This window comes from Trachurus japonicus, chromosome 13, assembly GCF_045865225.1.
Source record: "Trachurus japonicus isolate A0001 chromosome 13, Traja_1.0".
Lineage (NCBI taxonomy): Eukaryota > Metazoa > Chordata > Actinopteri > Carangiformes > Carangidae > Trachurus > Trachurus japonicus.
This window is the reverse complement of record NC_140919.1, coordinates 9,365,958-9,391,377: the sequence shown is the minus strand read 5'-3', so window position 1 is coordinate 9,391,377 and position 25,420 is coordinate 9,365,958. Positions and strand designations below refer to the sequence as shown.

At 39.4% G+C, this 25,420-nt stretch overlaps 1 protein-coding gene across 1 annotated transcript; it reads right to left on the bottom strand.

Moving 5' to 3' along the window:
* Window positions 1-884: 884 nt before the first annotated feature.
* gkup (glucuronokinase with putative uridyl pyrophosphorylase) lies at window positions 885-24,571 on the bottom strand. Its single transcript, XM_085794803.1, has 23 exons — window positions 24,391-24,571; window positions 23,061-23,167; window positions 22,917-22,961; window positions 21,854-22,007; window positions 21,646-21,717; window positions 20,926-21,014; window positions 18,659-18,815; window positions 17,286-17,363; window positions 16,382-16,473; window positions 14,723-14,828; window positions 14,549-14,628; window positions 12,359-12,427; window positions 11,373-11,433; window positions 11,126-11,142; window positions 10,547-10,604; window positions 9,342-9,434; window positions 9,177-9,237; window positions 8,336-8,449; window positions 6,921-6,978; window positions 4,739-4,807; window positions 4,595-4,658; window positions 4,391-4,462; window positions 885-1,135 (listed from the first exon to the last, which is right to left on the bottom strand). The coding sequence occupies exons 1-23, from the start codon at window positions 24,445-24,447 to the stop codon at window positions 1,040-1,042; spliced, it is 1,869 nt and encodes a 622-aa protein (XP_085650929.1). The 5' UTR covers window positions 24,448-24,571; the 3' UTR covers window positions 885-1,039.
* Between the last annotated feature and the right edge of the window lie 849 nt (window positions 24,572-25,420).

Here is a 25,420-nt window from a genome sequence, read left to right as displayed (position 1 = left end):
TTGTTGACACATTAGAGTCAGAAGTTTTTACAGAGGAGGGTTTTGGATAACTCTTTTTATCACTTTGTAAATGAGAAAATACTGTCACCAGCCCTAAAAATAATCCAATTTTGCCATGTTTTTAGGAATAAAATGTTGTATAAATCAGGCTGTGAATGATATATCAGCAATCCCCTCTGTAAAAACCTTCAGAATATAGACAGGAATAAAACTGGAAGGTTTGGTGTCTGTAAGTGCTGCTGAAGTGGAGATTTCTAGTTCAGAGTCTGAGGAAAAACTCATTTTGAGAAAACAGCCTTTAAAGACTTGGACTGTAAAACTCCATAGATTGTTAATGTAAATCGTACTTTTACGATTGGTTGCAGATACAAAGGAAATGACTGTTTTTGGAGCCACATCATTGTTCAGGAGAGAGAGAGCTTTACAATGACACCTGACATGACATGGGTCAGATAACATGAACAGCACAGAAACATGTTAACTTTTGGCGAATTTAGGAGAAATCTACCAACAAAAGAGACAAAATGAAGTAAAATAAAAACCTTAATGTGGATTTTCTACCATTTCTTTTGACTTTTCTGAAAGAATACATGTTAAGGAAGAAAAAATAGCCCAAAATCTCTAAATTGATCAGTGCATGAAAACACAGGGTTTCTGCCTGTTAGTGTCTCGCCCGTATAAAAGCAGCTTTAATTATTTGAGTACAAAAATCACATTCATCATATAATATTATATTAATGCTATTACATCTATACAACTGTATTACACTTAGAAAATTATATAATTATGAACATTTGACTCCATACTTCATAATAATAATGATGATTTGCAATTAAACTTTTTAAAAACTTGCAGATTCAGTCATTTTCCATCATTATTGTGTTGTGAATTATTACACACTACCCTGATCCATCAATTATAAAAACCCATGATTGTTTGCAATGGCTTTTTTTGGGTTTAAATTTCAAAAACAAACTCTATGAAATGGCATGGACCCCCCCCCACCCCCCAACTGTTGGCTCAGAGGGCCGGTATGAGGTTAGTGCTGGCCGCCGGCGGCGCTGGCAGATGGGTTGTACGGAGCGATGACACAGAAGACACAGCCGGCCTCCTGGAAAGCCGCTCTCATCTCCACCTGGTGGAGCAGAAAACACACTGCATCAACACAACAGCAGCACATATAATGTTTTAAATAAACTACAGCAGTTTTGGAGACAGTGTGGGTTCACTGAGCAAATTATTATCATCATGTTCCATAGCATTTAGCAGTAAGCGCTCCAGGTGGACATTTAAATGCAGTTCCACTAGATATAATACTTATTTTCTGGGATTTATGTACAATATTTCATGTAGATTCTGAAAAATCATGACTGGGGAAGTGGTTTAAAAGCAGAAATACCTACAGAGAATGATTTATTCAATTTAATATGCCACTTACACTGCAAAAAACCCCAAATCTTTCCAAGAATATTTGTCTTATTTCTTGTCAAAATGTCTCACTAACCTCTTTCCACTTAAAATAAGACTCACCAAATAAAAATTAACTTGTTTTTAGATCATTTTTACTTGTTTCAAACAAATTTTCACTTAAAACTTCTTCCCTCTGGTAGACGTTATAAAGTACCAAGGGCAAATCGTAATATTTTTAAAAATTCCTTTATTCCTAATGCAATTGGGGCACTGAACACCATGCCCCGTTGATGCGATGATGTGTTGTAATGTAACTGCCACTGCTGCCCTGCTTTTTGCCATGAAGATGTCTGTGTGTAAGTGTTGTTGTTGTTTTTGTTGTTGTCCTGCTTGTTGATGTTGTTATTGTCCTGCCTGTTGTTTTTTATGAGACCAAAAACAAATTTCCACATTGTGGACAAATAAAACTAACTAACTAACTAACTAAAATAAGTAGAAAAATCTGCCAGTGAAAGCAAGTTTTTCTTACTTATTACAAGCACAAAAAACTTGCTTTCACTGGCAGATTTTTCTACTTATTCCAAGTGAAAATATGCTTGAAAGAAGTAAAAAAAGTGTCTAAAAATAAGCTACTTTTTATGTGTATCTTATTTTAAGTAGAATTAGATTGTTTCGACTGGAAATAAGACAAATGTTGTTGGTAAGAGTTTGAGTTCTTGCAGTGTAATAATAAATCTTATCACTGGCAGGGTGGAGGAAAATCGAATTAAACTGAACTTATTTCAATCTTTAGGTTGAATAGAATTAGGATAGCCTACCTGTAAGAAAACAAAGGATGTATTATCATGAACCTATTTTATTTTATTTTATTTTTTGCTTTTCTTTCTTTCTGTCCTTCTCTTTTTTTCTTTGATGCCCCTTGATCCGTTCTGTTACAGTCGTGTCTCACTGAGGCGCTTGCTGGATGGAAAACACTAACAAGCCGCTGCCTCCTTTGTGGAGACACACAACCAATAAAAAGAGACAGAAAGCGCTTCACATGCTGTGGGAAACAAAGCCGACACCAGAGATCCCTGCAAGACGAAAGTCAAAAGGACAACGTCGAACTTTGACTTAGTTGAGAAACTACAGGCGGTTTCTCTTGATTACATCATAAACTGCTAGTTTTAAGAAGAGCAGAGCTGCTCTCTGACCACTTGCACCGTTTTCTTTTTGTTTCCTAACTTTAAAAGTAGGCTGCATTGTGGGATCCCATAGATACGGAGGCCGAGAAGGTCCATGTATTTATTTTTCATTTATTTTATTGCAGTTTTCTTGTGATAACTAGTTATTATTTCGTTATCTCATTATGTCCAAGTATGTTTGCGCAAGCCAGATTAAGCGTCTTTATGATAAAATGCGCTAGAGCTCATGGGAAATGCAAAACACTACCGCTTGTCCACAGGGGGTCGCCAAAATCAACACAATATGAGAGCTCTTTGTAGTTGTTTTAGCGTTAGTTTGTTCACTGGGTTGGGTTTGTTGATTGATTGATTGATTGATACTTTATTGATCCCACTGCTGGGAAATTACAGTTGAAAGAAATACAGAATGGCTACCGGACCGGTTAGCCTGAACAGACCAACTCCCATCTATCCGCCTGCTTCAGCTAAGCTAATGTTAGCTACTTGCTGCTCAAATAAAGCTCATGAACACATTGCTGTCTCTGAGTTTGCAGCCAACAGGTGCCTGTTCAATAAATATAACGCTGACATGAAGTAATGTTGCGATTCTGACAGCAAGTAGCTAACATTAGCTCAGGTGAAGCAGCCAGATAGATGGCAGTAGGTCTGCCTCTCATCTGTTTAGGCTAAAGGCCTTTATACGCTACAAGAACAGAGACATTTGTTCTCTCTCCCAGGGCTGCAAGAAAATAGTTCTGTCGTTATTTTTCTTGCAGCCCTGGTTTGGGAGTTCTTGCAGCTTGTTCTTGACACATCTGGGCAGAAATCTGAAGTTCTGCACTTGAGTTTCTCATGAAGTCCTGGTCATAACTAACTTTGTTCTTGTTCTTGCCACCTAAACCCTCCTGTTGTCCTCCTGGTTCAAGGAAGGCAGGAAGGAAGAAGGGAAAGAAAGAAGGAAGGAAGGAAGGAAGAAAGGAAGGAAGGACAAATGGAAAGAAGGAAGGAAGGAAAGACAAAAGGAAAAGTGGGAGGAAAGAAGGAAGGGAAAAAGGAAGGAAATATACTGTAGATGGAGGGAACAGATTGGGTCAAAAAGGAAGGAAGGAAGCGAGGGAGGGAGGGAGGGAGGGAGGGAGAGAGAGAGAGAGGAAGGATTGTGAAAAGAAGGAAGGAAAGAAAGATGGAGGGAGGGAACAGATTGGGTCAAAAAGGAAGGAAGGAAGCGAGGGAGGGAGAGAGAGAGAGAGAGAGAGAGAGAGAAAGGATTGTTCAAAGAAGGAAGGAAAGAAAGATGGAGGGAGGGAACAGATTTGTTCAAAGAAGGAAGAAAGAAGGGAGGAAAGAAGTTAGGGGAAAAAGAAGGAAACAAAGATGGAGGGTCAATTGGATCAAGAGGAAGGAAGGAAGAAAGGAAGGAAGGGAAAAGGGATTGTGGAAAGAAGGAAGGGAGAAAGGAAGGATGGAGGAGGGGAACAGATTGGGTCAGTTGACCCAGAAGGACAACAGTAGAGTTAAGAAAACAAACTAATTTCTCCGTTACAGGCCTTAAAGTAGCAATATCGCAAATTCCACTACTTTGTTCGGCCACTAGATGGGGCCGGTGGTGCAGCGAATCAGATATAAACATCCTCGTCCTCTTTACATAGCGTGCCGTTCGGAGCTGGGGCTAAGTGCCAGGCCGGCTTGTCTCATAACACGTTATCACGAGAAAACGATCTTTGTTATAACAAGATAATGAAAAAATAAATAATTGGCCTTTCTTGGCTGAACATTCATCTCCAGACCCGAGGCCTCAGACGGGGCCGTTGCCTCACCAGTCGCTCCCGGTCCAGACAGAGACCCACCACAGCTCCACCGCTGCCCGGCAACTTCACCGCCGAGCCAAACTGTGAGAAACAGCAGAGACCTCATTAATACGTGAGCAGAAAACACAACACACACACTGACACCGAGGAGGGCAGACGGAGAGAAAACAAACCCTGGTTAATAAAACATGTTGTTTCAGTCTGAACACCCACCTGCCTCGCCAGCTGAACCATCCTGAGGTTCCCCGGACCCAGACAGTCTTCGGTGTAGACGGACCTGTGGGGTGTGTCGTTGTCATTACTTTAGCTGTGATGTGAATTTATTCAGTACAATGAAATCAGAAAATATAAGTTCACCTCCTCAACTCGAAGTTCTGGTCCATCAGCTGGGCCAAACGGCTCCAGTCTCTGTCCCGTAGAGCCGCCCTGAAGGAAAACAAAACACCTTCAATCAGAGCTTCATCTCTAATCTACACTGACCACCCAGAGGATGTAGGACGGACTTTAAAACTCAATCTATCTCGTTACACTGCAAAAACTCCAATCTTTCCAAGAATATTATTAATATTAATATTATTTGTCTTATTTCTTGTCAAAATGTCTCATTTCTAGTCAAAACTAATCACTTTCCTCTTAAAATAAGACTCATCACCTAAAGATGAACTTGTTTTTAGATCATTTTCACTTGTTTCAAACTAATTTTCCCTTGAAATAAGTAGAAAAATCTGCCAGTGAAAGCAGGTTTTTTGTGCTGCTAATAAGGAAGAAAAACTTGATCCAAAAACTTGATTTTTCTACTTATTTTAAGTGAAAACTATCCAAAAACAAGTTCATTTTTATGTGATGAGTCTTCATTTAAGTATAATGAGATTTGTTTTGACAAGAAATTAAATTTTGACTAGAAATAGGACAAATATTCTTGGTAAGATATTTGAGTTTTTGCAGTGTATCATGAGATAAATAACTCAAGATCTTGAGAAAACCAAACTTTGTCTTCCCAGAGATAACGAGACAATCAATTAGAGAGATTTCCATCAGAAGTCATGTCATGGTCATGTGATGTTTTCAAAGCGAGGTCACCTGGAGCGCTGCTGTCAACTTTACTCAAAAGCTCAGTTTTGAAACTCTCTGACAGTTTTTGTTTGACGTTGACAGACCAAGTAAAACCAGAGCTAGAAGATAGTTTTAATTTGACAGTAGTGGGTGATGTGATGGGCAGGCGTTATACATACGTTATGCATACATTTCCATATGATATTTGGGGCCCAATATGTTAAAGGGACATTGTGTAACTTCTCCTGTTATTTCTTCAGGAAAATCGATTATTTGGTTCTTCAGTCTGTTTCTCATTAACCAGTAAACAAACAACCCATCAACAAAGTGAAGTGTTCCTTTCAGCTCTGAATGAGCCGTTCATATCATTCATATCTCCATGGAGCGGGTAAGCTCGGTGCTGCTGCCACGTGGTGTCTCGATGTTTTTACGTTCAGTGGCAGCGTGACGGTAGGAAACCACGGAAACTCAGCGGAGACACCGGAGCTGTCGGCTCAGGTGGAGGTGGCGTCTGTGAAAAGTCACCGTGGTAACGCAGTGAGGAGGAATGGAGCGTTACACTGATGCTGCATTCACCTGCAGTCGGGCGGACGGCCGTCGCTAACAAACCAGATGTCATTTTAGTCACAGAAGTCGAGAGAAAGATGGTAAAACGTGGGTCAGGTAAACAATACCACATCGCCATGACAACATATTGTCACGTGTATTGTTTTGCCTCGTCCGTCTGCCGTCTGCCCAATTTCACGTGAATGCAGCATGAAAAATACGAATGAGTTGCTTGTGATATACAACCGCAACGCTAGATGGGAGGAATTCTTACACAATGTACCTTGTGGAAAGTGGAAAAAATAATTGTCTGATCATATAAAAAAGATAGCAAACACGGGTACGGTTGGTAAACATTTTTTTATGTGTCACTATATAAAGGCAAATCAAAAGTCTTCAAAAACGGCCAAAATAGGCTCAAACCCATAAGGGGAGAATACGTCAGTCTGACTGCCCAAAAGTCCGACCGCTCATTTCTCTGACTACCCATTAATCCAAGTTATTCTAGTGTTATGGTTAGGTTTAGGTTTAGGTTTAGGTTTAGGGTTACTTAAGTCGGAGAAATGGGAGGTTGGACTAATGGACACAAAAATAAAGAAATGGGAAGTCTAAGAAATAGGAAGTCGGACAGACGTCATGCGCCCGACCCCTAAAGGGTTAATGTAGTCAAGCGTTTGTAAAGCTCACTTGACACTCGTACTCAGTTGGCTGCTACTAGAGAGGTTGGTTTTGTTTTCTCGAGATCTCAAATTAATTATCTCTTCATCTCGGGAATGTTACGTTTACGGACCTCGAGTTATTTCTCTCTTTATAACGAGATAAAAGAGAAAACAGGAAGACGGAGGTGATGACCGCATAGGGCTTCTGTATAAAACCTGTATATTCAGCAGGAGACAGAACTCTTATGGAAAACAACCAAACCAAATCAAACCAAACCAACCTGGCCTGGTCCGTTAGCTCAGCAAACGTCTTCATGGCGTCGACGACCAGAGGTTCTCCTGGTCAGAGGCAGAGAGACAGGACAGAAGATCAACAAAGATCAAAGACAGAGACAGAAAACACATGTTGTTGACAGTGGTGGACAGTAATGGAGTAAATTTACTTGAGTACTGTACTTAGTAAGTACATATCTAGAGGATTTGTACTTTACTTGAGTATTAGATTTCTCTGGTACTTATTACTCTTACTTGAATACATTTCCAAGACAAATGTTTTTACTTTTTACTCGAGTTAATTTCTAGGAAGGCTGAAAAGTACTGGTTACTTTCAGGTCTGCTCTTTTTTTTTTTCTAAAATCCTATTGGACACAAGCTGTGTTTGTCAGAGAAGGAAACCCTAACCCCTAAAAGCAGCACATCAGTGCAGCTGCTTTCAAAGAGTTCATTCTCACAAACAATAGTTAAAAGCTCCTTACATTCATTTACAAAAAAATATAGTAATTCATTGATGTGCAAAATAAGAAATGTACTCTTACTCTTATTTTTACTTAAAGTAAATTTAAAAGCATGTACTTTTGGATACTTAAGTAAAAGCAAGTACTTTTTTACTCTTACTCGAGTAACATGTCGACTGAGCTACACATGAATGTACTGTTACATTGTGATTTTATTGTGCTTTTACTTGTATTTTGAATGCGTCTTTTATTTCTATGAAGCACATTGAACAACCTCTGCATGTAATAATGTGCTATACAGATATTATTTGCCCTGTTGTCCTGTGTCGTTGTCCCATGTCATCCATGTTGTTGGTATTCTATTCTCGTTGTGTTACCTATTGTGTATTTTTATTGTTGTTTTTGCTGCTGGCTGCAACGTAAATTGCCCTCCGTCCGGGGACAATAAGGATATCTTGACTTGACTTGACTGCTTTGCCCTCTAAGCCTTTTTTATTTTCAAGTTTTTGGTTTTTCACCTATTCTCCCTGGCTTTTAACACCCAGTAGGCAGTTGACTTCATTTATTTTATTTTAATGATTTTATTTATTTGTTTTTATCTTGATTTTACTGTGTTTTATCTTTTATCTCTTTTATCTCATTGATTTTAATTCTGTTTTATCATATTTTATTTTATCTTATTGTGTCCATTGTTTTATTGTGCTTCTGTTGTGTTACTTATTGTATTTTATCTTGCTGTGCAGCACTTTGGAAACCTTTGTGTTTGTTTAAATCGTGCTATATAAATAAAATTGGATTGGATTAGATTTTCAGGTTCAGGGTCTTATAACAGAGGATGTCGCTGACTGTCCTGTATTGTGACATTGTAAATAAAACTGACTTATTATAGTTTATTGACGATGATTATGATGGATTTTCATGGCGTATAACTAATAACCAGTCTGATGGATGTGAGGTCGTACCGCTGAGCCAGCGCTGTCGGACGTTGCTGTGGATCCGTCCGGAGTCGCTGGGGTCACTCAGGTAGGCGAGCCAGAACAGGGGGAGGTTGCTCATCTCCATGGAAACATAATTCCCTGAGAATGGAAATTATCCTCTATTAAAAGGGATAGTTCAACATTTTGGCAAATTGGCCCTAATTGCCATAATCCCTATAGCCATAGCAGTAGGTTCGTTACCTTTAATTGTCGGTGCAAGCTATTTTTAGAACGGCGGAGCAGAGCTGCGAGCTGCTCAGAGCTACGCTACGGAGGCTCATGGGATTTCTTGGTTTCCCTCATCAAACTCATCAAATACACAATCCAACAACAAGTTGTGACCTGCACATTCACCACGCTATGAGATAATAACACAACGTTACCACACAGAGTTGTTTTAGAGGGAAATACAGAGACTGCTTGATGAAAAACTGTCCCTGAAGGCAATGCACATCAGTGGTTTTGCATGAATTTCCCTCTAAAACAACTCTGTGTGGTAACGTTGTGTTATTATCTCATAGCGTGGTGAATGTGCAGCTCACAACTTGTCCACCAGAGCGTTGTGGAGTTGTTGGATTGTGTATTTGATGAGTTTGATGAGGGAAACCAAGAAATCCCATAATGAGCCTCCGTAGCGTAGCTCTGAGCAGCTCACGGCTCTGCTCCGCCGTTATAAAAACAGCTTGCACCGACAATTAAAGGTAACAAACCTACTGCTACGACTATAGGGATTATGGCAATGGGCCAATTTGCCAAAATGTTTAACTATCCCTTTAATAAAAAACCCAAGATAACGTGTCTGAGTGATTCAGTTTCAGCTCCGTACCGAAGCCCTGCTCCTCCATCAGCTTCTTACTGAAGTCCATGTAGACCAGACCTTCGTACACCTGCAGGAGAGAGAGAGAGAGACGATGAACGAGTGATGGTGAAGGAGTGATGGTGAAGGAGTGGAGAGAAGGAGAGAGGAGGTGAAACCGATGATGTCACCGACCTGAACGACTCTGTCCTGTAAACCGGCCGTGATGAAGAGTTCATCCGTCTCCACGTTCAGGATGAAGTTGGCTCGGACCGGTCTGGGGAGATCCTGCAGAGGAAAACCCACATCTTTAAGGTTTATCTTTTTATTATTATATTATATTTATACTATATATATAATAAATTATATCATATATTTTTAAATCATCTGCTTGTCATTGCTTGGAGCTTGATTTGCCTCATGTGAATCTTTGTCTTCCTGCTTTTTGTCTCTTTTTTAAAAAGGATTTTATATTCAGACATGAAATTAGAAATACTTTATTTAATCCCCGAGGGGAAATTTAAAATGTCACAGAGCAGCAGCAAGACAACACAGACAACACAGATCACAACACTGAAGTGAAATACATAAAGACGTAAAAACACGTAGTGTATTAAAACATAAAAAATAAATATATATATATATATATACAGTGGGTACGGAAAGTATTCAGACCCCTTTAAATTTTTCACTCTTTATTTCATTGCAGCCATTTGCTAAAATCAAAAAAGTTCATTTTATTTTGAAAAATGTAAAGGGGTCTGAATACTTTCCGTACCCACTGTATATATATATATATACTGTAATAAAAGATGTGTGTAAAAAGTTAAAAAGTGCTGGGTCCAGGATGCTTATGGTGAATGAATGAATCAGATTGAGGAGTTGTACAGCTGTATTGCAGTGGGTATGAATGAATGTTTATATCGCTCTCTGGAGCAGCGGAATATATATTTTATATATATTTATTTATTAATATATACAGTATATATATATTAAATGGGTTTAATCAGGAATAGAAGTTACAAACACTATTGTAAAAGTAACTGTGCAGCTAAATGTTTCTATGAAGGACAGAAAATGACACATAGAATAAACACATCTATAAATCTGGAAAAAAGAAACCAATATAAATAAATGTACAAATAATAATTACATTAGAAACAGCAACTTTCATCACCAAACTTTCCTTATTTATCTTTTCTTTATGTGTTTAATGAGTTACTTATGCACTTATTTATTCATACTTGTGTAATTTTCTCTCCTTCATAAGCATCATGCAGTTATGAATAAACCAGTGAGACTCCGGACTTCCTGCAGCTGATGTTTCAGACGTCAGCAGATTAACAAGATGTATAAAACGGACTGATTAATTAATTAATTAAAAACACATATATACATACATTGTCTGTGATGTTGTAGAATTTCATGAGACACTTGAGCGTGGCCGAGACGATGGCGCTGCAGAGGAGCAGGAACACATGTCACATTTAAACACATTAAAACTGAAATATTAGATTCACCAACAACTAAATCTATAGATTATAGATTAGATATAGTGAGTGATGATCCTCTTTGGTTAATTATGTTGCTAACACTTTACAATAGGGGTCCCTTAATTAAAGTTAGTTAGTGCATTATTAAGCATTAATTAACTGTTTACAGATATATTAACAATCATTATTATGTATTACTTAGGATTAGGAAACACATTCATTAATGTAGCCTATTAGTAAGCAGTTAATTAATGTTTACTACTCAGAGTTAGTTAATAAATTATTAAGTTATAATAAAAGTTGAATAATGTAATTAGTTATCATTATGTATGCATGACTCAGCATTAATTAACACATTAGTCTATATATTAATGCTTATTAATGAACTAACTAACATTAATTAAGGGACCCTTATTGTAAAATGTTACCATTATATTGTATGTATTTTAAATCACAAACAGTAAATGGATTAACAGGACTGTTTACCTGCTTCCAGCCAGGCCCTGCACACACACACACACACACACACACACACACACACACACACACACACACACACACACACACACACACACACACACACACACACACACACACACACACACACACACACACACACACACACACACACACACACACACACACACGTTTACAGTCAGTTTTATGTGACGCGTCATTGAACTCACAGACAGTTTGTTTTAATATTTGAACACTTGTCACCATGGAGACTCACCACCTGCCGAGGGATGTTGGTGTCGTACTTCAGAGTGAAGTTCTGCTTCGTCAGAGCCAGACTGAGACAGAGAGAGAAGTTTGGTCAGTATTTATTGTTTAGTTTAGTTTAGTTGATTTGAAAAGGGACAATGCACATTAATAAACATTTGTAGAAAAACACATGTAAATGCACCAGAATTAGCTTAAAAAGCTAGTTTTCATTGTTTGTCTCTCTGCCAGATTGTACAAGGCAACCTTTAAAAAGAACAACAATGGAATAAAATATACAGTAGTACCACGTGAGGTAGAACACATTCTATACACATAGTAAGTGTACATAAATACAAGTTCAAATTTAAGACTTTTTACTGTAAGACCTTTTTAAGACCATTATGGATGAAATTTAAGACCTATCATGACAAATAAAAAACGTACAAAAGAAATGTGGAGTCACAAAATTAGAAATTGATTATTTGCAATATATAAGTTGCGTGTTAGGCTTGTTTGTAGTTGAAAATACATTCAATAAAGCACAATGAAGTGTTGCAGGAGCATTTTATTGAGCATTTGCGGTAGCGAGGAGGGCTCTACCATAACATTTTTCCCAAGGAGCAGCCTAAAGTGAACTATTTGGGGGCACAAAAAGAAATTGGGGAGCAAAATTAAAAATGTTTATATAACACATTATTTATTCAACTCACTGGCAACCAACAGGCAGATGGCTTTAAGCCTTGAATAATGTTAAGTGGAAGTGAGAGGGAAGCTCGCCATGGGACCTCAGTTTGGAAAAAATCTCCATGAAAGTGAACGGGCACCGGGTCGGAGGCTCCGATCTTACACGGTTGGTTTTCAGCCAAGAGACGCTCCGTTCTCCCTGGAACTAGGTACTAGTCACTGATGTAACCAGAACTAGAGACAAGGGACACATGGAGCTGAGTTCCTCTTTAACACAGAAACACACCTGCAGCCTGTCGTCATAACAACCCGCTGCCTCTCTGATCTCACCCTTGTTTGGAGCAGAACTGGTAGAACTTCTTGCAGGTGGCCTGCAGCAGCCGCAGACCTCCCAGGTACCTGAGGAGCAGAACCAGCAGACAGACACACAGCAGCTTAAACATCTGGATCCTCAACAGAACCAGCAGACAGACACACAGCAGCTTAAACATCTGGATCCTCAACAGAACCAGCAGACAGACAGACAGCAGCTTAAACATCTGGATGCTGAACCCTCGTCCTCCAGCAGAACCAGCACACTGCAAAACTCAAAATCTTACCAAGAATACTTGTCTTATTTCTAGTCAAAATGTCATTTCTAGTCAAAACAAATCTCATTAGACCTAAAATAAGTGTATTTATACATATACATACATAGTTGTGTATGTTTTTAGACATGTATTTCAAGCCTATTTTCACTTGAAATAAGTAGAAAAATCCGACAGTGGAGCAAGTTTTTCTTTCTTATTATAAGCACAAAAAACTTCCTGTCACTGGCAGATTTTTCTACTTACACTGGTCAGACACACCTGGATTAATCAGTTTGTCCAATAATGTAAGACAGGAAATAAAGGAGCTGCCTTAAATTCAGGAAGTAGTGGAGCTGTGCATAGAGCCCATTGTCCAACACAACAACGATTGGTCTGCGGCGACAGAGAGGACTAGAGCACTGGAGAAGAGAGTAACGACACCACCGTTGACTCCCGTGGTAATAAGGGTTTAAGGGTTTAAGGGTTTAAGGGTTTAAGGGTTTTGCGCCCCGAGTGGCAGGATATGGGTGTTGCAAAAGCGCCCAGAAAACTCATTCACTCCAATGTATGTGTGTTGCCCACTTGCTTGTAAATTGATGAAAACGGCCGTGTTTTTGTTTTTAGGTGTCTTGGTCATATCAAATTATATTTATAATTAGTTTATTACAAAATGTAGATTGAAACATTAATGTAGACAACTGTTTTTTTTTACTCGCCTATGTGTTAATGTTTATCTGTAAAGGATCCTCAATGATGCTATTAATTAACGTGGGTGATCTATAAATGTCCTTAAATTATTGAAAACACCACACTTGCTCAATGGGCTCTTTGCACAGCTCCACTACTTCCTGAACTTAATGCTGCTCCTTCATTTCCTGTCTTACATTATTGGACAAACTGATTAATCCAGGTGTGTCTGAGGAGTCACAATGGTCAGACACATCTGGATTAATCAGGTTGTCCAATAATGTAAGACAGGAAATGAAGGAGCAGCATTAAAGGGATAGTTCACCCTAGAATGATATTTCGCTCATTATCTACTCACCCTCATGTTGACTAAGGGCTGGAAGAAGTTTCAGAGTCCACCGTCCCTTCTCTGAGTTACAGGGGGTCTCGGCGTAGCAGTGCATGTCCATATAACGGTTGCAAAGGGACACCAGAGCTCTTCGTAAAAAAACACACACAAAAAAACATCCAAATACCTCCATGATGCTCGTATGCATACTGACGCCGGCGCAAATCACGCGAGATTTGGACGGACCAGGAAGAGGAGCTTCGAGAAGCTTCCGCTACAAACAAGCTTAAAATATAGACTTATTTAATTTTTTTCCAGGACAATTACGCAATTTGGGGCTTCAGCACAAGACGGACATTACATACGAGCATCATGGAGGTATTTGGATGTTTTTTTGTGTGTGTTTTTTTACGAAGAGCTCTGGTGTCCCTTTGCAACCGTTATATGGACATGCACTGCTACGCCGAGACCCCCTGTAACTCAGAGAAGGGACGGAGGACTCTGAAGTTTCTTCCAGCCCTTAGTCAACATGAGGGTGAGTAGATAATGAGCGAAATATCATTCTAGGGTGAACTATCCCTTTAAGTTCAGGAAGTAGTGGAACTGTGCAAAGAGCCCATTCACCAACAATGCAGAGATGTCAGTTCTATACCCACATTCCTCCATCAGGAGGCGCTTCCATTGGACCGATGCGTGTCGTTACTCTCTTTTCCAGTGCTCTAATTGCAGCAGGTGATTCACATGCTCCAAAGTCCGCTGTGTGTAATAAACGTGGCGACCGGATCTCCACCGCTTCATCACGTCACAGAAAACTTCAAATCTCTACAACTGGATTCTGGGTTAAAGCAGAATATCCTAAAATCGCCATAAAAGCACTGAAAACCTGCTTCCGTTATTAGAAACACATGATCTTTGTGAAGTGGAGTTTTCACTCACCCCTCCTTCCTGCTGATGCAGAACAGATCCTGCAGACTCCCGAACTCCGTGGGGTCGTTGAGCGGGTGAGGAACCAGAACCTGTCGGAGGGGAACGTCACCGCCGGGAACACTGAAGGAAGACGTCCGAGTGTGTGTGTGTGTGTGTGTGTGTGTGTGTGTCTGTGTGTGTTACCAAAGTCTGACTCTCCACCATAGTGACCTCGGCCCAGAAGTTGGAGATCGTCATGGCGATGGTTTTCCCATTGAAGCCGTCTGACGGGTTTCCCATCAACCCGACTCTGTCAGCCAGAAATCACATATAGTTCATGTTCAATAGAAACACAAAATAATTAACACAAGAAAGAAGAAGATAACTGCACAATGGTACATCAACTATTTGCAACAAAGAGGATCATTAAAGTTTAGCTGACGATTAATGACCATACAAATAGTTGAGATTAATGATTTAATTGTCTTTTTCTGATCATTTTATGCCACTGTTATATGTAGAGCTGCAACCAACGATCATTTTCATTATAGATTAATCTGTCGATCATTTAAACCATTAGTTGTTTGGTCAATAAAATGTTAGAAAATGTTTAAAAACATCAATCGGTGTTTCCCAAACCACAAAATGACGTCCTCAAATGTCTTGTTTTGTCCACAAACCAAAGAGAGACTCAGTTTAATGTCGTAAAGCAACAAAGAAACCAAAATATTCACATTTAAGAAGCTGAAATCAGAGAATTTCTAACATTCCTGTTAGTTTCATCCAGATGTTTTTATAGATGAATGATGATGAAACCATTTGAACGACGATGCAAAATGATCACGACCAGGCGATGATGTCATAATTGTGACAGGACTATTAAATTAACAAACTAATTTCTTTTCATTTCAAATGAGACTCTTCACCTAAAAAATAACTAGTTTTTAGATAATTTTCACTTTTTTCAAACTAATTTTTACTTAACCCTCCTACTTAACCCAAATTGACCCAATTTGTTTCCTTCCTTTTCTCCCTTCCCTCTTTCCACAATCTTTTTTCCCTTTCTCTTTCTTTCCTTCCTTCCTTCCTTCCTTCCTTCCTTCCTTCCCTCCCTTCATCCTTACTTCTTCCTCTTCCTCTTTTGATCCAATTGACCTGGTCTGTTCCCTATACCTCCATCTTTCTTTCCTTCCCTTTTCCCTTCCTTCTTTCCTCACTTCTTCCTTCCTTGAACGAATCTGTTCCCTCCCTCCATCTTTATTTCCTTCCTTAATCCCCTCCTTCTTTCCATAATCCTTTTCCCTTCCTTCCTTCCTTCTTCCTTCCTTTTTGACTCAACTGACCCAATCTGTTCCCTCCCTCCTTCTATCTTTCCTTCCTTTTTCCCTTCCTTCTTTCCTCCCATCTTTCCCTTTGTCCTTCCTTTCTTCCTTCCTTCTTTCCCTTCATCCTTCCTTTCTTCCTTGACCCAGGAGGACAACAGGAGGGTTAAAATAAGTAGAAAAATCTGCCAGTGAAAGGAAGTTTTTTGTGCTTGTAATAAGAAAGAAAAACTTGCTCCACTATCAGATTTTTCTACTTATTTCAAGTGAAAATATGCTTGAAAGAAGTAAAAAGTGTCTAAAAACAAGCTACTTTTTAATGTGATGAGTCTTATTTTAAGTAGAATGAGATTGTTTTGACTAGAAATGAGACAAATATTCTTGGTAAGATTTAGAATTTTTGCAGTGAGAGAAGTTTCCTGGTCGTTTGAACACTTTGAGTTTTGGATCTTCTTGTGTTTAAGCCGAGAACCAGTAAAACCACAGTAACCTGAACCTGCAGTGTGTGTGTGTGTGTGTGTGTGTGTGTGTGTTTTCTTACCTGGCGTACGACCGACATGTGATTGGTTTAGCAGGACTGTCGTGCTGCTTGGTGGAGTAGTGGGTGAGCCACCTGGTGTAGTCGGACAGGCCCTGAGGCGGCGACAAGGAAAAAAACACACTGATGTTAAAAAACTGAGTTAAAAAACTGTAAATTCATTTTTATAAACGGTTCATGTTTATATTTATCAGCTGTGTGAGTGTTTATGTCACTGTACAGGCCCCAGATTTCAGCTGCACTGCAAAACCTCACATATATCTTACCAAGAATATTTGTCTAATTTCTAGTCAAAACAATCTCATTTTACTTCACATTAAAAAGTAGCTTGTTTTTAGACTTTTTTTTTTTTACTTCTTTCAAGCAGATTTTCACTTGAAATAAGTAGAAAAATCTGATAATGGAGTAGGTTTTTCTTTCTTATTACAAGCACAAAAAACTTGCTTTCACTGGCAGATTTTTCTACTTATTTTAAGTGAATATTAGTTTGAAACAAGTGAAAATTATCTAAAAACAAGTTCATTTTTAGGTGATGAGTCTTATTTTAAGTAGAAAGTGATTAGTTTTGACTAGAAATGAGACATTTTGACAAGAAATAAGACAAATATTCTTGGAAAGATTTAGAGTTTTTGCAGTGTGTGGTGTTAATGTGATATTCAAGAAGTAACACGTTGATCACATCCATCACACCGGACTGAAACGGCTTAATTACATCGATTTCAGAACTGTAACTGTCTCAGTTTAAGTGTTTCTATAGTTTATTGGAGCAGCACTGTCCAGGGGAAAAGATTACATAACATCCATTTATTGAGATAGAGAAATTGAGAAACTAAAATTATTAAAACTGAAAAGAGAAAAGGGAAAAAAAATAGAGATGCTAATAATAGTGATGGTAATAGAGACAGACCACTTGTCCAATGAGCTGGAAACCAGTAGGAAGCTTCATCCCAAACACGTCGAGTTGCTTCTCGTTGATGAGCCACTCCTGAAGACAGAGGAGCAGTTCATATTAAAAATAAACCTTTAATTAATTAACCAATCAACCATAAATTTAGCTCCATACAGTATAAAGGTAGATGTTTGTGTTAAAGCTCCTTCAAAATAAAGGTAGATGTTTGTGTTAAAGCTCCTTCAAAATAAAGGTAGATGTTTGTATTAAAGCTCCTTCAAAATAAAGGTAGATGTTTGTGTTAAAGCTCCTTCAAAATAAAGGTAGATGTTTGTATTAAAGCTCCATACAGTATAAAGGTAGATGTTTGTATTAAAGCTCCATACAGTATAAAGGTAGATGTTTGTGTTAAAGCTCCTTCAAAATAAAGGTAGATGTTTGTATTAAAGCTCCATACAGTATAAAGGTAGATGTTTGTATTAAAGCTCCATACAGTATAAAGGTAGATGTTTGTGTTAAAGCTCCTTCAAAATAAAGGTAGATGTTTGTATTAAAGCTCCATACAGTATAAAGGTAGATGTTTGTATTAAAGCTCCTTCAAAATAAAGGTAGATGTTTGTGTTAAAGCTCCTTCAAAATAAAGGTAGATGTTTGTATTAAAGCTCCTTCAAAATAAAGGTAGATGTTTGTGTTAAAGCTCCATACAGTATAAAGGTAGATGTTTGTGTTAAAGCTCCTTCAAAATAAAGGTAGATGTTTGTGTTAAAGCTCCTTCAAAATAAAGGTAGATGTTTGTGTTAAAGCTCCATACAGTATAAAGGTAGATGTTTGTGTTAAAGCTCCATACAGTATAAAGGTAGATGTTTGTGTTAAAGCTCCATACAGTATAAAGGTAGATGTTTGTGTTAAAGCTCCATACAGTATAAAGGTAGATGTTTGTGTTAAAGCTCCATACAGTATAAAGGTAGATGTTTGTGTTAAAGCTCCATACAGTATAAAGGTAGATGTCCATGTGTAGTGTGATTAGAAAGCAGCTCTAGGTTCTATATTAATACTGTGAAAGTATCAAAGCCTCAGTCCACAGAGAAATGCACACAGCCTGTATTCAGAAACTGAACTATTGACTGAACTACTACTGAACTATTCTGAAATATGCTCTATTTTTTATTGAACAGTCAGCCAATCAGAAGAGAGGCTCAGAGCCTCCTCCTCTCTTCTGATTGGCTGACACCGACCTGTTGTTTCTAGAGCTCCAGAGAGAAGCTGAAAGAGAGAGGAGATGGTAAACGACACTGAGATGTCTTTTTAAGTCAACTATTAATGAAAAACCCTTCTTAACTAGCCTATTTTTTGCTGTACAACATTAAAAAACCACAGGAAGTTTAACGAACCCAGAACTGTCCGAACGTCCTGTCTGTGGCTCGCGGCTGCAGGTGGAGGAAGTCGGACAGGTAGGACAGCGTGTCCCTCTGCATGCAGTAAAACACCACGCTGGCCAGCCGGGACGCCGTCAGCCCGTCCCGGGGTTTCTCCAGGAACCGAGTCACCCTGATCCACAACAACAAAACAAAACAAAAAAACACAGATTAAAAAACCACATCTGTCGTGAACAGCTAGCAGATCATTTTCATATATTCTGGAGCTGCCCAGCTATTCAGCCATATTGGCAAAAGATTACACAAGTAGTAGTGATGAAATGAATAGCTCCTTTTCTACAATCTACCTGGGTAATATTGCACCCCATATATTGGGGCAAGACAAATATCTTTTAAAAATATTATTAGCAGCTAGTAAGAAAACCTGCAGACCACACCTCCAGCAGAGTCAGACTGGGTCAATATTGTGACTAATATCCAAAATATGGAAAGGATGACCTTTTCTTTTCGTTAAATCTACAGACTGATAAATATTTGCACTATTGGGACAAATGGATTGTGTACATGTCCAAAAGAGACGCTCATTGAGGCCATCATTGTATCTGTAACTCCACCAGTATAACATTTGAATGAATGTATTGTATAGGTGACCAACTGTTTGTTCTATGTCTTTCTGTAATGTTGTCTATGTTCCTTTTATAAAAATAATGTACAAAAAAAAAACACATCTGTGACACGTGTTTAGAGAGAGGTTATACAACAAGTAGTTCCGACCAAGCAATCTGATTGGTCAATAAGACATTTAGAACGTGCTCAAATCAGCATTACAGCACGGCTGACTCATCACTGAAAATATTACTTCGCCATGTCATGTTGTTTACACATCTCCATGGCAACATGGATTTTTCGTAATTTATTACTCGTGAAAATAAATCACAAACTACATTGACCTCCTGTAGGTTGTTCCTGACAGCTGCCAAAGTCACATTTACAGAACAATTATGTTTTATTTTTTGTTAACATATTGTAAACTTCCCCGTTACAGCCGAGAGGATTGTCTCCCTCCCATGTGTGTAACGTTACAAAGTCGGAGAGACACGAGTTGTGATCGCGGTGAATATGTTTTTTAAAATATGTCCTGGAGCTGAATATTTCATTGGATAAAACGGAGGTGACTACCTGTATGTTTCTCTCTCTCCCTCTCTCTTGCTTGCGCCTTTTGGGCTTTTAAATAATCTGGAGTAATCGTTTCTTTCTCTATCAGCTGTGTCGGCGACACAGCGCTATAACTTCATTTACATGCAGAGTTTGCGGTTGTAGAAGCTACATCTGTGAAAGGAAAAAAACGGCATCTTTGTCATAACTTGGGCGAGTTTGTGCAGTGTTGATTTAGTTGGGGAAAGTCCGAGACCGCGTTAAAACATGAACGTCAGCTCAGAGTTCACTCATTGACTGGGACTAGGCAGTGTTGCCAACTCCTCAGTAAGCAAAGTCGCTATTGGCTGTCGTAAAAGTCGCTAAAAGTCGCTAAATGACGTCGTTATCTCAGCGGGGGGGGGGGGGGGGCGGCGGCAGCGGCCAGCGGCGCTCTTTATGTCTGTGGCGTGGAGCAGTGCGTCTCTGAATGCAGCGGAGGCAGCTCCGTGACACTACTGTGTGTAGGCTGAATACCTGTGAGTGGCCGCGGCAGCGCTGCTGCTCGTTGAAAACAGCTGTGATAACGTGATTTCAGGTCCAGAAACGTTTGTAATATCACGGGAAAAAGTCGCTAGATTTGTCGCTAGTCGCTTTTGACAAAAAAAGTCACCAAGAGGGGTTGGAAAGTCGCCAGATTTAGCGACAAAGTCGCCAAGTTGGCAACACTGGGACTAGGAAATCATTTCTGTTGCTAGGTCGTTACTAAGGTTCGGACTATTTGCTGTAGAGGTGAACTAGGTTCCATTACACATAGGAGTCTACTGACGTGACTGATTCAGTTGTTCAGTGTTTCAGTTATTAGTCAGACCCCATTTATTTCCATGGAAACGGGAAGCACACTCGCAAAAAACTTTACATTTTGAGAGCAAAACGTCCATCAACATGAATATTTATTTAATTATACGCTCTATTTTGTTGGTAATTGTTGTATAATCGCAATATTACCCTCGAGGGTGTGCTTAAACGTAATTTGAGCACTTCGGTGATGCTTGCAGACCTCGGCGCTTCCGCATCACCGTCGTGCTCAAATGACGTTAAAGCACACCCTCTCGGGTAATATTGCTTAAATCAGTTTCCCGTCTCACCTGTGGGTGTCGGGACAAACCTCCACGATGCCTCTGGAGCTGCTCTTCTCACTCTCCTCCAGCTCGTAGTGGATGATCAACTCTCCAGGCTGCAGCACAGACACAAACACCTCAGCTACTGCAGCTTGTTCATGACTTCACCTGCTTCATAAAGACCCCGGATGATGGGAAAGTGTCTTTTGGGTTGAATGGTTTCAAATTGCTTAAGGGGATAGTTCAACGCTTTGGCTAATTGGCCCATTGCCATAATCCCTATGTTACCAGACAGAGTTGTTTTAGAGGGAAATTCATGCAAAACCGCTGATGCGCGTTGCCTTCAGGGACAGTTTTTCATCAAGCAGTCTCTGCGTTTCCCTCTAAAACAACTCTGTCTGGTAACGTTGTGTTATTATCTCATAGCGACCACCAGAGCGTTGTGGAGTTGTTGGATTGTGTATTTGATGAGTTTGATGAGGGAAACCAAGAAATCCCATTAGCCTCCGTAGCGTAGCTCTGAGCAGCTCACGGCTCTGCTCTGCCGTTCTAAAAACAGCTTGCACCGACAATTAAAGGTAAAGAACTCTACTGCTATGACTATAGGGATTATGGCAATGGGCCAATTTGCCAAAGCGTTGAACTATCCCTTTAAGCATGGAATCTGTCCTGTCAGCACTTATTATGAACACATTTAATAAACTGTTTTGCAAAGGGGATTTTTTTTCGTATCGTAGCAAATCTCACCTTGGACCTGAAGAAGCGGATGACTTGAGCGATGTCGAAGTTCTGGTCTGCACACAGCATGTCTCCTGCAATCTGCCCACACACACACACACACACACACACACACACACAGACACACACACACAGACAGAGAGACAGGAAGTCGTATAGTGAAGCATTTGATCAGTTTTTAATAAGAAGACATCTGTTTTTTATGTTTTTCTCTTACCACCATGATGTCGTCGGTCAGTTTGCGGCTGCGTATGACCAGCTCCAGGTCGGCCACGGCGCCCAGCTGGTCCTCCAGCGTCGTGCTGCCGTCGTTCACCACGTTCTCCACCGGGAAGTCGTTGGCTGTGGCCCAGCGCTCGTAGTGCTTAAACCTGGTGGTCAGAGGACAGAACGACAGTAAAACAGGTTTCTACAGTTATCAGAGTTTTAAAGGGATACGCCAACATGTTGTTTTCGTGTCTTGCCTCACTCCCGAGTCCATGACCAGCAGATAGACACCATCCTTTCGACTGTGCGTGCAGTAACAAGGGAGATAGAGCCGTATCGCCCGTAATTAGCTTAGCTCAAACACTGGAAGTGTATAGGTAGTGTTAGCCTGCCTCCACCTAAAGTCATCAGAGAAACTCTTCAGCAACTCTAAACGGAAACCGGCGGGCCGATCTTCGTCTCAGAGCTGACAAAACTCTCCGGTAAGGCATCTTGAGCGGTCAAATGCCGCTAACGGGACGAGATCGGTCAAAACGGAGGGTTCAAGCAAAGACGGTTTATTTTGGTTCAAGCTAGCTACATCGAGGGTAGGTTAGCTTCCTATTTCAAAGTAAAAGCACAAATTCTATCGTCATGGTTTTCTGTATGTAAAGGGCAACGGGTGTTTTATTTTGTGAAAGTAACCGGAAGTGCGTTGGTCACAACAGCTAGCTTGAGTAGCGCCAAATTCGTCCGAACAAAATTAACAGCTGGTATTTAGATAATTTAACGACACACTGCTGATCTAAACGGCTACTTTCTCACCTAAACATGTTTGAAATGTTGATAAAGTGATATATTTACAGAGTTTAGAGGGTAGTAGGCAGGCTAACACTACCTATACACTTCCAGTGTTTAAGCTAAGCTAATTACGGGTGATACGGCTCTATCTCCATGGTTACTGCACGCACAGTCGAAAGGATGGTGTCTATCTGCTGGTCATGGACTTGGGAGTGAGGCAAGACACGAAAAAAAATCTTGGTGTATACCTTTAAATAATTAAGTTGTTGTTGTTGTTTTTATCTTGAACTCACTTGTCTGCATTAGTGACCAGATAAACCTCCGTGAACAGCTGCCGCCTGCAGAGGAGTCACACTCTGTGGTTATCAACATTCACCTGATCGATGCAGGAAACAAACAAACAAAGAGGATGCTGGGACTTTTCACTCGTCACTCACGTGTTGACAGTTTCCCACCAGAAGTCGAGGATCTTCTTCCCTCCGATCCCAGGCAGCAGGGCCTTCGGGACCCCGGCCAGGTGGCTGTACAGGCCGGTGTCGTCGTTCTGGGAGACGGGAAAGCAAAGCAGAGGTGACAGGGTGATAGGAACACATCCATATAGCAAATTCATCTGCATCCATATTTGGAAACAGAATAGGGAAGGGTTAGGAGGCTATAACCCCCTCCCAGCCAAAAAAAATCAAATCCAGCCAATATAACCCCCCTAAATAATCATATAATTGTAGTGAATAAAAATATCTACAAGCTGATAAGTAGAAGTTGTTGTTTTTACTGATTTTATTTGATTTGCAAGCAACCAAAGGTCATGCACTGCAAAAACTCAAAATCTTAACAAGAATATTTGTCTTATTTCTAGTCAAAATGTCATTTCTAGTCAAAACAAATCTAATTATACTTAAAATAAGACTCCTCACGTTAAAAAATTACTTGTTAAACACTTTTTACTTCTTTTAACTAAGTATGTTTTCACTTGAAATAAGTAGAACATTTTGATAGTAGAGCAAGTTGTTCTTTCTTATTACAAGTAGGCCTACAAAAAAACTTGCTTTCACTGGCAGATTTTTCTACTTATTTCAAGTGAAAATGTGTTTGAAACAAGTTAAAAATTATCTAAAAACAAGTTAATTTTTAGGTGATGAGTCTCACTTTAAGTGGAAAGAGATTAGTTCTGACTGGAAATTAGACATTTTGACAAGAAATAAGACAAATATTCTTGGAAAGATTCTGAGTTTTTGCAGTGTGTGCTTTTAATAATCTGACCATGTGTAGCTGGTTGACAGTTCATGTAGGATTTATCTTATCAGCTTTCCTCTCTAAAGCAAAGGTCTTTACATTGTAGCCTATTAATGACAAAGTGTGATACTATGTTCATACTGCCTCTGCAAGCAGGTTAGACAGAGGTTAGTTCCGGTATGACGCCATTCTTTCTCGGTTAATAGAATAAAAGTCGTAGCCTAATAATGATTTCACTGTTCACACAGAGCTCCCTTTGACATCTTATGTTATTGAACTTCTCCTCGGTGCTCGGTAGGAGGCGGTGACGAGTCGACCTCTCTGCACTAATGACGGTAAAAACGTTATTTTATGTCAATTATCTAAATGTTGTTATAGGTCGCGTACACGCCGAATAGACTTGCGCATCACCGTGACTCTGTAAAATGTCAAAGTTCAGTTTTATTAACGCACAAACGAGTCGAGAAGTTACAAAGTATTAAAAAAAACTCTTTGCACTTTGCACCCGTTTTCTTTCCGGCCACGTTACGTTACCTTGATGTGTGTGTGCAGCACGGTGCCGTGACCGGCCACCAGCAGGATGCAGATCATCTGACTCTTCACCCTCCCGGGGCTCCGACGAATTAGTGAAAAATAAAATAAAAACCACAACAAACGGCAGCAGAGAAGAGGTTGAGAAATGACTTGTTCCGGTGAGAGCTCAAATCTCCCAGCGTCAGTGAAGGGGGTGTACTTCCGGTTCAGCGCCTTCAGAATAAGACATCACCACGATTCTGTATTTTGTCTGTCATACAGCCAGATCAACTTTTACTTTTGATTTATCTCCTTTAAGAATTTTTATTTTTTTAATTTCTTTTCTATTGCTTTACTTTCTATTATTGTTCTGCTTATATCCTACTCTTTTTTCAATGTAAGAAATGCTACGCTCAGTTCTGAAAGCAACAACTTTTGTAATTGCATTTGAATATGCTTATTTGTATTGTATTTTGCACCTTGCAATAAAGAAAAAAAAAAATAAGACAGCGTTGTACTTGCATTAACGTTAAAGTGTTGTAGTCAAGACCATTACTGTATTCAGTGCCAGTCCTCATAATAATCATGTGGCTTGATATTTACATTATTCCCTCTCAGCTAAAAAGAAATCTTAAATTGTTGCACAGCTTCTGTCCAACAAATATGCACATTTCTGGACTTTCTTACACTGATAATAAATTTACTTTTTGTCAAACTGAATCTGAAAATATTCATATTATTCCTCCACAGCTAAAAAAAAAAAAAGAAGTAATTATTTGATATAAAATCTAAACCATATTTAATGTAAATGTAAAGTTTAGATTGAACAGAAGAACAGTCTCCTCCCACTGTGACACCAAGTTGTTCAGATGGTTTAAGATACTTTAGTAGAACTGTTTGAATTATCTTAAACTTATTGAATTACATCACAGAAACCAAAGCGAGTGAGTGACAGAGACATTTGTGGTTAAAAAAACAAAAAAAGCCGTCACTGCAGCCGCGGTCTTGACTGGTCTGCAGAAAGAAACCTAAATCGTGGTCTGTATCTTTT

What these genes read in the sequence shown, in the direction of transcription:
- gkup (XM_085794803.1), bottom strand. Translation starts at nt 24,447, where the DNA reads ATGATCTGCATCCTGCTGGTGGCCGGTCACGGCACCGTGCTGCACACA. An exon ending in GATGGAGGAGCAGGGCTTCG is followed by an intron (nt 8,450 to 9,176) that starts GTACGGAGCTGA and finishes TTCCATTCTCAG; the next exon opens with GGAATTATGTTTCCATGGAG. An exon ending in CAGAACTTCGAGTTGAGGAG is followed by an intron (nt 4,659 to 4,738) that starts GTGAACTTATAT and finishes CACACCCCACAG; the next exon opens with GTCCGTCTACACCGAAGACT.